This window comes from Hippopotamus amphibius, chromosome 8 (genome assembly GCF_030028045.1).
Source record: "Hippopotamus amphibius kiboko isolate mHipAmp2 chromosome 8, mHipAmp2.hap2, whole genome shotgun sequence".
NCBI classification, from domain to species: Eukaryota; Metazoa; Chordata; class Mammalia; order Artiodactyla; family Hippopotamidae; genus Hippopotamus; species Hippopotamus amphibius.
This window is the reverse complement of record NC_080193.1, coordinates 51024984-51041131: the sequence shown is the minus strand read 5'-3', so window position 1 is coordinate 51041131 and position 16148 is coordinate 51024984. Positions and strand designations below refer to the sequence as shown.

At 41.7% G+C, this 16148-nt stretch overlaps 1 protein-coding gene across 1 annotated transcript in view; it reads left to right on the top strand.

Annotated features, from left to right (window-relative positions):
• The window catches only part of NCKAP5 (NCK associated protein 5), a 928785-nt gene that overhangs the window by 785824 nt on the left and 126813 nt on the right, over positions 1–16148 (top strand). Inside the window, exon 11 of the mRNA XM_057745121.1 lies at positions 15947–16048. Within this exon, the coding sequence (XP_057601104.1) occupies positions 15947–16048 (102 nt within the window). The remainder of the gene's footprint in view (positions 1–15946; positions 16049–16148) is intronic.

Here is a 16148-nt window from a genome sequence, read left to right as displayed (position 1 = left end):
AGAGACCTCTGGAGTGCAGGCAGCTCTTTGTTTAGTCCTAGCATGCAGCATGAGTGAGGATCCTGGTGGGAACCCCCTGGCTCCCCTTTCAGGAAGAAGCATGATGAGAAAGCTAGAAGCTGTGTGTGTCCTCTGTGTCCACGTTTCCTTAGGGACCCTTCCTGTCTCTTCTTCCAGGGCTTGTTTACATACATAAGGGCCATGGAGGCCCACAGCCAAGTTTAGCATTAGAAAAAAATGTGTGGTGCGCAGGGGAAGAGGGGAGAAAACATGTATTTTGGAGAGAGTAATGGGTTTAAATCCCAGCCCTGCTACCTGCTCACCCACTGTGTGACTTGCCACAGGTGCCTTGTTACTGAGACATCCCTCTCCCCACTCTCCTCCTTGAACTCGCCTCTGTGGTCTTGCTGAACTATATGCAGAAATATGTCACTCTCTCTCATCTCTGGACCTTTGTGCAGGTTCTGCCCAGGAAGCCCTTTTTTTCCTTCTTGGCTTCTTCCCCTGAGTCATCATTTCTTATTAATAAAATCTCAACTTAGTTATTGCTTCTCAGGAAAAGCCTTCCCAGTGTCCCCTGCTGAGGTTTCCATGACACATGACATTGAGGGTGGTGCCCAGTGGCTAGTCCTACAAGCATTTTGGCAGGGACTGTGTTCTTTCAGCGTCGTACCCTGGATAAGATGACCTAGATGCAGTGGGTGTCATGAGGGTTCCTGAAGTCTGTGTCCACGTTCAAATCCCTGAACAGTTCCTTAACTCCTCCTGTTCCTCAGTTTTCACACCTGAAAAATGGAGTTTATAATAGTTTCTACCTTGTTAGGTGATCGTAAGGATTAAATATGAAAAAAAGTAATGTAAGCACTTAGGCATGTAGCAAGCACTCTGAAAATGCTTGCTAATTTTTCCTTAGTTTTATTTTTCAGTTAGATCCAAATACTTATATACAAAATTATGTTTCCCTGAAAAGAAGGTAGACATCTAAGAAGGAAGCATCACCAATATCAAAAGTATTATCAATAGTAATAATAATCCTAAGGAAAGTACATTTTGAATAAATTAATAATTTATGTTTGAGTATATATAGTAAGTGAAGATATCACATTGTACTTAGAGTTATTTCTGTTTTTTAAATTCTATGTAGTTTAATTTATTTTAGTAAGTTACTTATAATAAATTGTTTATTTTAGTAAATTGCTTATAATTGTATATTAACGAGATTTAATTGCAGAATTAATGGTATGAACTCTGCAGTCAGACTGCCTGGGATTTAAATATGATTTATATGACCTTAGACAGTATTTTTAGTTCTGTATCTCAGTTTCCTCACCTGTAAATAGGGATAATAACAGTTCTTACTGCGAATTGTGGTAAGGATTTACAAGGATAATATATGTGAAATAGATACTTAGGGCTAAAAAGAGCTCAGTCAGTGGTCACAGCTATCGTTGTTACTGTTGTTGTTATGATTATTTCTTTTTCAGTTATAGATTATCTGCCTCTGAGGAGGATCTGGGCAGGAAAATTCCCAAGGCAGCGTAGTTCACTTAATGCAAATGACGCAAAGTATGGGCTTAGCACTTAGGCAGAAATAAGCAACTCATTTTGCAATAGAGACCAATGAGGCTATCAGTTTCCTTCCTTCAGGGGAAAAGTGAAGAGAATGTGGTGGAGTTTGGACTTCCCAGTAGGCAGATCTGGGAGGGAATCCTGGTTCTACCACTTATTGGAATGTATCGTTGTAACTCTGGCTAGCATCTTTAGCTTTGGTTATTTGAGTTCTTCATCCCTAAAAATTAAGATCTTAGCTTCTTCCACACAATAGAGTGAGGATTCATGAGATAAGATCAGGGAAGAGACTTTACTCAGTGACCCCCTCTCCCATAGGGCAGGAGGTAAATCATTTCTTCTTAATAAACACTGCAGTGGACTCCAGTGACCATCAATGCCATTTCCAATAGGTCTGGTAAAAATAGAAGGTCAAGTTGTCTTCTCCCTAAGCCCTTTAGTTCCATGAAATTACAGGAAAAAAAAATGTTCCCCCACATGTAAAAGTCAAAAAGCTTCAGAAATCCAGGAGACTTTTCAAAAATAAAGCTTGATTAAAAATGTAAAATGCAGTGTAGATAATTTTACAAAACAGCAGGGGCAATTGGAAAGCACTTATTAAAGTACCTGTTAAAGTAATTAGTGATAAAAATGGAAATTTCGAGGCACTTCTGTATCTCTTAGATCCCAGAATAGGCTCAGACTGTGCTGAATCACTTCCTCTCAGATCAGTGTCACAGAAAAAGACAAAAGAGAAGCTTCAGAAAGTTTTAGGATTGGGAGGCAGGTGTGAACCACTGTTAGGAATTGGCGCTTCCCAGGTCTGAGTGAGCTGAAGCCCTTACCCTACATCTTGTTTCCCAACGTCTGTCACTTTGCTGTTACGTATTAAATATTTCTGATCCCTTTATGTTTGTTTTATGTAAAGAGACCGAGCAATTTGAGAGCTCGACAGGGAGACCCAAGCCCCTATGGCCTGAGCCTGTACTGCACAGAACATTATCTTATGTATATTTAACTGTGTTGCCACAGTGACCCTACCCTCATCCCCACCTCTGTCTCAGTATCACTCTTCCTGTACCATGACCTCTTTTGCATATCCTGCTTTAAAATTCTTCCGTTTTTTTTCTCATCTGTGTGTCCAGGCTTCTCGTTCATATCACAGGCTCCACTGATGGGCTTCTCTGAGTCTGTTCATAGTTCCTAGTCAGGACTCTTACATAGTATATGCTTCATAAATGCTTCTTGTTGGGCTAATTAGAGTGGAGATTCCCGAGGGCAAGGTCTCCTGTTTACATCCTCATCCATCGTCCCACTGGTCCTCTCCCAGCAGGACCTCAGGGCACTATTAGTGGAATTTCAGAAGACGGGACAGATTTGAGACACTCCAGTCATCAGTCTAAGCTGCAGAAGCCCCAAATATACTTCCTAGTCACCAAACCAAATGTTCCCTTAGGCAGCCACTGGGTAATCAGGTTGTCATGGTAGCAGGGACCCTTGAAGAAGGTTTTGAATATAGCTGTGGAACAATTGTTTCAAAAGCATGTTATAACCTTGGATCCCGGAGATGTAGAACCATGTCATTTGCAGAGGCGCCGTCCAGAGTGAAATGGAAGGCACTCGGGGCACAGGAAGATGGATGTACTGGGCATGTCTGAAAGTTGTCAGGGAAGACAATAATTGCAGCAAGGACTGTTGTAGATGGCTAAAAAAAATTAGCTATAAAAATTTCAGACTCTAAAGTCAGATCAAATCTTGATGGACATATTTTTTAAAGGACCTCCAAGAGAATATCCAAAAGACACGCTCTGTGTCGCATCAGCAAGATGACCGAATGCACATATTATGTTTTATCTTTGTACCCCTAAATGGAAATAATGGCATAATTAATTAAACATCAGCTTTTATCCAAAAATATTTTGTCCTAGGCTCAAATTTTTGTGAATCTAAGAAAGGACCATATAATACTCAGTTATGTAATATGCAGTTATGTAATATTCAGTTTTATAATAAATTCTTAATGGAAGAGAATGAAATGTGAACCAGGGGTCTGCCACAAAATCTCTTTATGGGATTTGGAAGGGCTGAGGAAAAGTCACATTTCTGAGTGTGGCAAAATGCAAGTAAAAATGTAAGTCTAGTGTGTAAGATGAAACTTGGGGTTTTTTGGATGATCATTTGGTGAGTAAAGCCTCCAAAGAAAAATTATCTTAATCAGGCTTTGAGTTATTTTAGGAGATTTCCTTAAACTTCCTTTCTGAGCCTTGTGCATACCCGTGAAAACTGCCTTATTACCCAACAGAAGGAATAAGACCCAACAGAAGGAACAAGACTTGGTGATGTCTAATTCAAGCCATATTTAGAATCAGTCTCTTAAACATATACCATATCCACCACACATGTTTTCTACCCCTGTAACAGGATATCCAGAAAGGTGAGCTCACAGGAAAAACAGTGAAATTGGAAAAATCCAAAGATGCTCAGAGGATTTACACACTCCAGACTTACTTCTCTTGTGCTGGGATTAAAGGAGATGAAACACACCGCCTGGGGCCAGCCTAGGGCTGAGTTGAGGAAGCAGGAGTGGGGCTCTCCGAGGCTCTCTGGAAGCTGTCAGTTGAGATCAGCTCTCCAAGTTGGAGGCAGGACAGTTTGAAAACAAAGCCACAGCTGAAGAAGCAGTGAGTTCTTCATCTAAGAAATCAGCCTAGGATCCAGGCCACTATGAGACAGGAAGGAAGGGGGCAGGGTGAAACTATTAAAAGAATGACAAAACCATTAAGAACAGGATATGATAAAAACTGGTTAGCACCTACTAGACCCAAGATGGCAGAAGATTTAACTTCCAGTAGACCTTGAGCCTCATACGCTCCTTGTAATACATTAGCTAAACAACACACCCACAGGCACCAGGACAGTTCCGAGGCAGGCCATAAAAAGCCAAAAAGTGGGTGGTGCCCCAATTTCTGGAAATCTTGCCCCTTCTCCAAAATAGTTGGAATAACCCACCCACTCACTAGCCTATGAAATTACCCAGCCCATTAAAAACTAATCACCCATATTTTGGCGCTGCCTGTTACTTTCTGAGATGGCCCACACTCTGCCTATGGAGTGTGTATCTCTCTAAATAAACCTGCTTTCACTTTACTACAGCTCACTCTTGAATTCTGCCCTGCACGAAGCCAAGCACTTGCTGGCCCATCCCAGGGACTCATCGGAGACCTGGGACATGACCAGGTTAAACAATCTGGTTAAACAATCCTTTTTGTGCGTTCCCCTTTACATCTGAAATCCTGAAATGGGAATATTCACACATTCCTTTCCAAACTTTAGGGAGTGCATCAGTAAATACAAACACTGCTCATCACCCTATTTTACTTGGTTTTTCCAGCGTGGTTTCCCATGTTACCCACATTTCTCAGATAATCTGCTCTTTAATCTCACCTTGTGCTACTAAATAAGAATTCAGTGTTTCCCTGGCCTCAGAAATCACTGCCTTCCAGTTGAGACATTGTCTTGGTACTGAGCAAAAACCCAAAGGCAGAATTCTATCAAATGCAGCAACCCTTCTCTAAGCATCTGAAGAACTGCAGCTCTCTGACTTAGGAGAGACACAGAAAATGACAAAGTGGCCCTCCAGCCCCTCTCTGAAAGGCTGAGCGCACCTTAGTCTCAGTCTTGGCTGCCATCATTAGCTAGACAGCTGCAGAGCTGTCCCTGCTACTGTGAAGGGGCCACGCCACCTCCATGCCACCAGATAATGGACAGCTGGTCTCGAGTGCAGCCTTCTCAGGCTTGAATTTCAGATGCAAAACTCTAAAATAGAAAATAGAGCTGGCTGACTGAAGGCAAAGTAATCCACCAAAAATTATTAACCCAGCTTGTATTTCTGGCCCTGGCTGCTCTGGCATTGCCTAGTCCCCAAAGCTGACCTTGGTATCTTACTCTGGTGTGAGGTATATGTTCTGACTGTGGATTGAGCTTGTCACACAGCTCCTCACCCCTGCCCCTGCATAGTGACACAAAGTAGGCCTCTTCTTCATGAAGCTGAAAATCCATATATGTACATGTGTGAATATGTGTTTCTGAATGCATACATAATGTGTGCATATGAATTTCTGTGTTTGTGTATTTATTTAGTGACTACTCTGTTTGCTATAGAGTGTTTATATCAGAAAAAGGTTATATCAGCCAGTTAATATTAATCATGATAGAAAACAAACCCCCAAATGATTAATGGCTCAAACCCAGTATAAGTTTCTTTCTCATGGAAAGTCCAAAAGAGGTACTTCTGGTCCCAGGGCAGCCCTCTTCTATCGACTATTCAGAAACCCAAACTCCTTCTACCTGGTGGCTCCATCTTTAACACGTGTCTTTTGTGATTGCTGTGCTGAGTCAGCTGCATCAAATGATGGAAGGGGAAAGAGCATGGAGCACCGCATGTGGGAGATATTCCTGGACCAAGACAGACATCACTTTTCTCACACCCCATTGGCTAAAACTAACCCTGTCACATGGCCACACCTAACTGCAAAGGAGGCTGGGAAACATAGTCCAGCTGTGTGGCCAGAAAGATGAGGATGTGGGTTCCATGACACCTGGCCAGCCCCTGCTACGGAGACAAAGCAGAAATCGAGGGCTTTGCCTGCATTCTCATGGAGCTGGCCACCGTGTTAGGGAAGTAGGCCCTGTAACACACGAGCATTCCAGCAATCACGCACTTCAGATAAAGGGCCAAAATGGCAGAGGATGTGCTCCATCTGGATGGGGAATCCACCGTGGGCCAGAGATGACAGACAACCTTACAAGCAGGTGTCAGCGCTGTCTGGAAGAGTGAGCAGCTTTCAGACAGGTGGGCAGGAGCAGGGAAGGTGTGCTGTAGGCAGATGGACAAAAGCACACAGCTCAGAAGTGAGAGGGGCCCATTCTAGAGACAGTGAAACCAGTCTGGCAGGAGAGAGTATAAACTGTTACCATCGTAAGAAACATTTGGGTGACAAGATCTCACTGGCCTTTAGTTTGGGAATGTGTGAAGCTGGGAATCTCTATTTCTAAGACCAAGTGGAATCTTCAGTTAATGAGTTAGTTTAAGAAGTGACATGAGGTCAATTTCCAACCTATACTGAGAAATCTTGCTGCCTCTCATGTGTAACATACACACACACACACACACACACACACACACACACAAAATCAAGTCCATATCAAATCCAGGATTCATCCAGATTCGTAGGTTAAAGATTTCAAGTGTGAAAATTTTCAGGTGGGTGATTTTACCTGAATGGACACATATTCAGTAAACGTGAACTGTAGATAGGTAGTTATGTGATGGTGAACTTGCCCTCGAACTAAGCAGGTGGACTTGTTTGAAGAGACCAGGGTATTCCCCTGTCAGTTACACTCTGTCAATGATTTTAATCGAATTCCCCATGTATACATTCTACCTACTTTTCACTGAGACCTGAATTAAAGCCAGGTAACATCACAACACCAGTTTGAAAAGTGGTATTTTCTCTCCCTCTCTCTATGAGAATTTATTATACGTGTATATATATAAAAAATATAAACCTTTCATAAAAATAATTATTATAAGAAGTATAACACCTGTGGGCTTGTGAGTTTTTGTGGTTATTTAACCACGAAGGGCGTGAGTGTGAAAGGATGATATTTACCTTTTATTTTCTTACCCACAGCCTTAACACAGAAGTAGATTTTACTTTCCTCTAAGTCAATGTTTATTTTCTTTACATACATGTAAACTGTAACAACAAATGATTCGTTTGTACCTTAGCCTTTAAGAAATTACCAACTCTTGAGTTCCGGCAGAGAGCGCGGTGAGAGGCGGCTTGCGGCCTTGTACCCCGGGGCCCTCCAGGCCCTGCGGCCTCGGGCGGGCAGGTGAACTGGGGGGCCCCGGGACAGGCTCGGGCTGTGTCTGGCCGAGCCCCAGAGTCCTCGCCGCAGCCGCCCACTGGCAGGGCCCGAGCCTGGGAGCCGCAGCGACCCCCTCCCCCAGCCCCACCGCCGCGACCTCATGGCGGCGGCCCCTCGGTCCCGGAGCCCGCCGACCGCCGGGTCTCTTGACCCAACGCTGCAGGGCTTAGGCGAAGCCTCCGCTAGGCCACCGAGGACGTGGCGCCTTTGGGCGTCGGGCGTGGCAGGGCGAGAAGAATGGCGGCCGCTCAAACGCCCGGAGGGCCGTTAGAGCCTCGAGGGCCCTGGAAGGCGGGTCTGCGTGGACGCGGGACCGGAGGTGACCCCTCTGTCCCAGCTGGACGAGACCGCACCTCGTCCGGACGACGACGGACAAAGGCCTTCACGGGCCCGAAGGTGAGCGGAGCCCCGGCCGACGAGCAGGGGAACGTTGGCGGGTCCTCGAGCGGTTGGTCGTCGTTCCACCGAGACCTTGATGTCGGAAGCTAGAAATGGTAGAAGAACGGACCACATGTGGCCCATAGGACGTGCCCACCACCCTCTGGGAAGAGTTACTGGCTGTTTATAGAAGGCCTGTGTATATAATATGAAAAAGCTGCTCTCAACTTACCCCCCAACCTTTCAAAAGGAAACTTTATCTACGTCTAGGCCTTCTAGGTGTAAAGAGGTTGCCGATGTATGATAAAGTAGAGTTAGAAAATCACACGTCTTGTAAATGCCCATTTGTTTTTATTAAAAAAAAAAAAAAACACCTAGAAATGTCTTCTGGAAATGACTTTTCGAAATGGAGTTGTTTGACCACCTCTAGAAGTGACATCAGGAGCCACAGAGGTCCACGTTGGTTCAGTGGGTTAGAGGACATGGAATAGAAGACCTTGATGAAGAAAAGAAGGTTCTATGCCAGACTGGTCATACTTAGAAGACATTTTCGTAATATAACCATTGTTTTGTGTGTGCATTTTACTCCTCGCTACTGTATATATAGTTGGCAATAAGTACTTTTTTGAAATATGTAGTCTTTCTAGATGTTCTGAAGTGCCTGATATTTGTTAGAAGTAGAGGTAGTAAAAAGACATTTTGTAAATATCTTTTTGTTAAAATTCATATGAAATGTTTGGGGGGCAGGGGATTTGCCAGACCACCTTTTTGAACGGTCGGCATGGTCTTTGTGCACTGGTTCAGGGTGGAGGGGGAGGAGAAGGACGTGCAGAGCGCTCTGCCAGTGTGTTTATAGTGAGGCGGGATTAACCATTGTCTTTTTTATGTTGGTGCGTTTTGTTTCATTTTGCTGTGTATATAGTGTATATAAAGGACAGATGAGTCCTAATTTACAACATCTAGTCTTTCTAGATGTTAAAGAGGTTGCCAGTGTATGACAGAAATAGTAAATAATACATTTTGTATGTCTTGTGTTAAAATTTCTAGGAAAGATTGTCTTCTGAAAATGTGAGCATTATAGCCCTCTGGGTTGGTGGAGTGGGGAGAGAAGGAAGGGGGTTGGTCTTAGGCTAGAATGCTCGTATTTTGAAGACACTTTCCCATTATAACTGTTACATGTGTGCAGTTTACTCAAGACTGCTCTGTATATAGTGGACAAATTAAGTCCTTATATGAAACATCTAGTCCATCTAGATGTTTAGAAGTGCCCGACGTATGTTAAACGTAGAGGTAGTAAAATATCCCTTTGTAAATATCTTTTTGCTAGAATTCATGGGAAGTACTGTCTTTGGGAATGTTAAATGCTAAGCCACCTCTGTTGAGCAGTATACTATTGTCTGTACTTGTGCAGTGGTTTGGAGGAGGTGGGAGGGAAAGAATTGCAAAAGGTAATATGCTAGTGTGTTCATACCTGGACATTTTCAGACAACCATTTTTTGTATGTTATGTGAATTTTGTCTTGTTGTGTATACAGTGTATATAATGGACAAATGAGTCCTAATTTTGTAACATCTAGTCTCTAGATGTTAAAGAGGTTGCCAGTGTATGACAAAGTAGTAAAATTAGCATATTTTATACACTTTGTGTTGAAATTCTATAGGAAAGCTTGTCTTCTGTAAATGACGTTTGGATATGAATTTGTTCAGCCACCTCTAAGCATTACACATGCCTGTACTTGTCCACTGGATTGGTGGTGGAAAGCGGGAAGTGAGGGAGGGAATGGTTCAGGCCAAAATGGTCATATTTAGAAGATACCTCAGATTATAACCATTGTTACACGTGTGCAATTTTATTTAACAGTGCTGTGTACATAGTGGACAAGTAAGTTCTTATATGAAATATCTAGTCTTTCTAGATGTTTAGAAGTGCCTAATGCATTTAAAAGTAGAAGCAGTAGACTAGTGCTTCTTGTAAATAGTTTTTAAAAACTGATGGGAAATACTGTCTTTGGGAATGGAATTGTTAAACCTCTGCTCTGAACAGTATACTCTGTGCTTGTTCATTGGGTTGAGGAAGGTGGGAGGGAAGACTGCAAAATTTGTTTTGCTAGTGTGTACTAGAACATTTCAACTTAGCCATTGCTCTATATGTTACATGCATTTTGTTTAACTTTACTGTATATATTATGTATATACTGGACAAATGGGTCCCAATTTTATAATATCTAGTCTCTAGATATTAAAGAGGTTGCCAATGTATGACAAAAGTAGAGTTAGAAAACTAACACATTTTGTACAAAAAAAAAAAATTACCAACTCTTGGGCTTCCCTGGTGGCGCAGTGGTTAAGAATCCGCCTGCCAGTGCATGGGACATGGGTTTGATCCCTGGGCCGGGAAGATCCCACATGCTGCAGAACAACTAAGCCTGTGCGCCACAATTACTGAGTCTGCTCTCTAGAGCCTGTGAGCCACAACTAGTGATCCCACATGGCGCAACTACAGAAGCCTGTGCGCCTAGAGCCCATGCTCCACAACAAGAGAAGCCACTGCAATGGGAAGCCTGCGCACCACAACAAAGAGTAGCCCCTGCTTGCCACAACTAGAGAAAGTCCGCATGCAGCAACAAAGACCCAATGCAGGCAAAAATAATAATAAATAAATAACTAATAAAATAAATCTTAAAAAAAATTACCAACTCTCAGTTATGACAGTTAATTAGTATGACTGTGTAAATTTCAAAATACTATCTTATTTATTATCCTTTCTGACTATGGCAATATCTCTCCCTACCTGAGAGGTAGGTTAAATAGCCTCTTCCATCCCTTTGTAACAGGCAAGGAATCTGAGACAAAGAGGTTCAGTTACATCTCGAGATCTGGCAAAATCTGTGCCTTAGGGCTGAAACTCAGGTCCATTCGCCCTAGGATCTGTCTCCTCTCCCTCATGACTTTACCTGTTTCAATGGAGAGAACTGACCATTTGGATTAAAATAATTAAAATATCATTTAGGAGGATAGGTTTATATATATACACATACTCATGCAGAAAGCAAAACGATCACATCATAAATCTGATAGGAAGTGACGTGTAATGAACTGAATAGAAAGTCAGATATCTAATCTATAAGGACTTTTCCCCCAAATCACATGATATACCACTCAAATCATCATTTCTTTTGTTGAATGTCATTTCCCATAACTTCTTGGACTCTCTGCATATTGATAAATGTGTTCTTAAGACTTAGAATGTTATCATTCTTTTGGCACTCTCTCAATCCTTAAAACCTGTATGTGGGTGGAGAAAAGATAGACATCTTTTTCTTTTTGGACTACAACAAGCATCAGTTGGGTACTTACTGAGTATGACACATTGTGTGACAGGTCCTGGGGCTTCAAAGATCTTTGGCCTCAGGGAACTCAGATTCTAGAGGGAGCTCGAGATAAGGGTTATAAAAATTGTGCAGAAACAATATCCTGGTTCTAGTTACCTACTGATGTCTTAGCATTGTTGGAGACATTAGAATTTTCAAAATAATGGAAAACCAGATATCTAGGATTTATGTTCTTTTTGGTGAAAGTAACTCCACAAACACAAATTGAGAGAAGCAGGAGTATAAATCTGAAGCAAATGATTTTAAGCTCTACTAATAAGGAGAACTGATCCACAGCAGAAAAAAAAAAAATGCCTTTATTCCTGCAGATGGATGCAGCACAGTCCTACCAGAGTGCTCATCCTTCAGTGGGCACTGAATAGATGTTTGTTGAGTGACTAACAAACCAGTTACACAGGGCTTTCACACAAGGCCAACCTAAAGGAAGTCAAATGGGGCACAGAGTAAAGATGGCTCATTTTAGTGGAGATTATATCCCTGCTGACAACATGGTGGATCTGCTGGGACAAAGTGACCCTTGGGCAATGCCTGCACACTAAGAGGAGCCTAACATTAATTACTGGCAGAGAATCAGTCACTTCCCAGATCAGCATCAGTATGCAGCAAGGCCTTCCTTGGGAGGAAAGGGAATAGAAAAACTTTTCAGAGGTGAGGGAGGCATCTGAGCCACATTATTTACTTACTGGATTCGATTTTTTAGTGTCTGAAGTCACAAAAGTTGTAACCAAGACAAACCAGGCTGCAAGTACCATTTTTAAAATGTCATCAGCCTAGCGGAAACATTAGACATAAATCACGAGTTTTATTGTATTTGCGATTAAACAGATCAAATTTAATGTCCACAGAAAAGCCTTAGTAATTAGAATAAAGATTAATATAGTGAAATGTCCCTGGTTTAGCAGGCCACCCAAGCAAAGCTGATATAAAGAATTGAGTATATAATCGAATAGCATGTGAATATTAATGCACAAAACCCTCCAAGTCCCCAGATCCCGGATGCAATTATTTTCTATTCACATTAATTGTTCCTAACAGATGACATTAATGACTTTGAGTTAGAATGTGTGCAAGGGAAGATTTCACAAGATCAATGCTGTTTAGAAATAAGGTCACTTTTATAATTATTTGCTCAAGTTTTAACCACTATTCAACATATTAAGGTTAACATGGTGTGTGGGAAGACATTCGGGAACCTTTCTGAAACCTTGAAAATGTTAAAGTATGTGGGCCGAGCGATGGGATTCAGAATGTCCTGCTTGAGCAGTGGAGGAACTGAGGGTGCAGGGCGTGGAGACTAATATCACCCTGTTTGGCCCTGAAGGATGGCTGGTTAGCCAAAGACGGGTAAGATTCCTCAGAGGAGGAACAACCTAAGACAGGCACAGCCGCAGAGGGGCCAACAGGGGTGGTGCATAGAGCCTTCCTTATATCACCCTGTTTGGCCCTGGAGGATGACTGGTTAGCCAGAGACGGGTAAGATTCCTCAAGGGAGGAACAACCTAAGACAGGCACAGTCGCAGAGGGGCCAACAGGGGTGGGGCACAGACCCCTAATATCTGAGAGAGGTCTCCTGCCCCCAGGGCTGTTTTGCTCTCCAGGCCCAGCTCAAATCGACACCTGCTCAACTGGGAGCCAGGAAGCAAACAAAGATAATTGCCTCAGTCATGTGAGGCCTTTGATTGTTTATGGGCATAACCTGAGAATGTTAGCCGAAGAACTCAATAAAAGCAACCTGGGATGAGTCAGCAGGGCTCTTGATTCCAGAGGTCTTGAGCCCCCCCCCCCCCCCCCACTTCAGTCTGTGTCTGTGTCTTCTTCAAGCTTGAGGCACCCGTCACTTACCTCGAGTTGCCGAGCTGGTCTCGGCAATGGTGAGTGTTTTTTTGTTTGTTTTTTGGTTTGTTTTTTTTTAAGAACTTTTATTGAGATACAGTTAACAGACAATAAACTGCATATATTTTGAGTGTACATTTGGTATCCCAATCTCCCAGTTCATTCCCCCCCAACCCTCCCCACTTTCCCCACGTGGTGTCCATATGTTTGTTCTCTACATCTGTGTCTCTATTTCTGCCTTGCAAACGTATTGATTTGTACAATTTTTCTATAGTCCGCATATATGTGTTAATATACGATATTTGTTTTACTCTTTCTGACTCACTTCACTCTGTATGACAGTCCCTAGGTCCATCCATGTCTCTACAAATGTCCCAGTTTCATTGCTTTTTACAGCTGAGTAATATTCCATTGTATATATGCACCACATCTTTTTTATCCATTCATCTGTTGATGGACATTTAGGTTGCTTCCATGTCCTGGCTATTGTAAATAGTGCTGCAGTGAACATCGGAGTGCACGTATCTTTTTTAATTATGGTGTTCTCTGGGTATATGCCCAGCAGTGGGATTGCTGGGTCATATAGTAACTCTGTTTTTAGATTTGCAAGGAACCTCCATACTGATCTCCATAGTGGCTGTATCAATTTACATTCCCACCAACAGTGCAAGAGGGTTCCCTTTTCTCCACACCTTCTCTAGCATTTACTGTTTGTCGATTTTCTGATGATGCCGATTCTGACCTGTGTGAGGTGATACCTCATTGTAGTTTTGATTTGCATTTCTCTAATAATTCATGATGTTGAGCAGCTTTTCATGTGCCTCTTGGCCATCTGTATGTCTTCTTTGGAGAAATGCCTATTTAGGTCTTCTGCCCATTTTTTGAGTGGGTTGTTTGTTTTTTCAATATTGAGCACATGAACTGTTTATATATTTTGGAGATTAATCCTTTGTCTGTTGATTCATTTGCAAATATTTTCTCCCATTCTGAGCATTGTCTTTTCGTCTTGCTTATAGTTTCCCTTGCTGTGCAGAAGCTGTGAAATTTCATTAGGTCCCACTTATTTATTTTTGTCTTTATTTGCATTACTCTAGGGGGTGGGTCAAAAAAATCTTGCTGTTATTTACATCGAAGAGTATTCTTCTTATGTTTTCCTCTAAGAGTTTTATAGTGTCTAGCCTTACATTTAGGTATTTAATCCATTTTGAGTTTATTTTTGTGTATGGTGTTGAGTGTTCTAATTTCATTCTTTTACATGTAGCAGTCGCGTTTTCCCAGCACCACTTATTGAAGAGGCTGCCTTTTCTCCATTGTACATCCTTGCCTCCTTTGTCATAGATTAGTTGACCGTAGTGTATCTCTGGGCTTTCTATCCTGTTCCATTGATCTGTATTTCTATTTTTGTGCCAGTACTGTGCTGTCTTGATCACTGTGGCCTTGTAGTATAGCCTGAAGTCAGGAAGCCTGATTCCACCAACTCCATCTTTCCTTCTCAAGATTGCTTTGGCTATTCGGGGTCTTTTGCACTTCCATACAAATTGTAAAATTTCTTGTTCTAGTTCTGTGAGAAATGCCGTTGGTAATTTGATTGGGATTGCATTGAATCTATAGATTGCTTTGGGTAGTATAGTCATTTTCACCATGTTGATTCTTCCAATCCAAGAACACAGTATGTCCCTCCATCTGTTTGTGTCTTCTTTGATTTCTTTCATGAGTGTCTTATAGTTTTCTGAGTACAGGTCTTTTACCTCCTTGGTTAGGTTTATTCCTAGGTCTTTTATTCTTTTTGTTGCAATGGTGAATGGGATTGTTTCCTTAATTTCTCTTTCTGATCTTTCTTTGTTAGTGTATAGAAATGCAAGAGATTTCTGTGTGTTAATTTTGTATCCTGCAACTTGACCAAATTCCTTGATTAGCTCAAGTAGTTTTCTGGTGGCATCTTTAGGATTTTCTATATATAATATCATGTCATCTGTGAACAGTGACAGTTCTACTTCTTTTCCAATTTGGATTCCTTTTATTTCTTTTTCTTCTCTGATTGCTGTGGCAAGGACTTCCAAAACTATGTTGAAAAGTAGTGGCGAGAGTGGACATCCTTGTCTTGTTCCTGATCTTAGAGGGAATGCATCCAGTTTTTCCCCATTGAGAATGATCTTTGCTGTGGGTTTGCCATATATGGCCTTTATTATGTTGAGGTAGGTTCCCTCTATGCCCACCTTCTGGAGAGTTTTTATCATAAATGGATGTTGAATTTTGTCAATAGCTTTTTCTGCATCTATTGAGATGCTCATGTGGTTTTTATCCTTCAGTTTGTTAATATGGTGTATCACATTGATTGATTTGCGTATATTGAAGAATCCTTGCATTCCAGGGATAAACCCCACTTGATCATGGTGTATGAGCCTTTTAAAGTGTTGTTAGATTCTATTGGCTAGTGTTTCACAAGATCAATGCTGTTTAGAAATAAGGTCATTTTTATAATTATTTGCTCAAGTTTTAACCACTATTCAGCATAATAAGGTTAACATGGTGAGTGTTTTTTAATGCGAATTTCAAAAGTTAATTTTCATATTAGCCAATAAGTGTATTGGGGTATTCACATTTTTCTTGCTATTTCTTTTTCCTTGCTACTTATTTTCCAGCACATATTGACAGACTGTGAAAGTGTGATTATTGTTTATAAGCTGTAATTTGCATGTGTATATATATAGAACACTAACAATCTTGGATAAACTTTTTTTAAGTTAGGATATGTGTTATATAATCTAGAAATGTCAACTCTTTTGAGATTTACCTGTCGAAGGCAAGATTTTGAAACAAACAAATCAGCACTATTTAAAGTTTCTGCCTGTTTTTACCCAGAAACTTCACTCACGCATCCTAGATCTTTCATCCGGGGATTTGCTCTCAGATGTGGAAAGAAGCCGGAGTCTGACGCACTCACGAACTGATGCTGAGATGCACGTGAGTTTCCCTGTCGCCTTCAGAACACTTGTTCAGGTTGTTATTTTCCTTCCATCAAATATGATGTCACAAGTGAACCATAAAGCGCATCCTTGAAGCA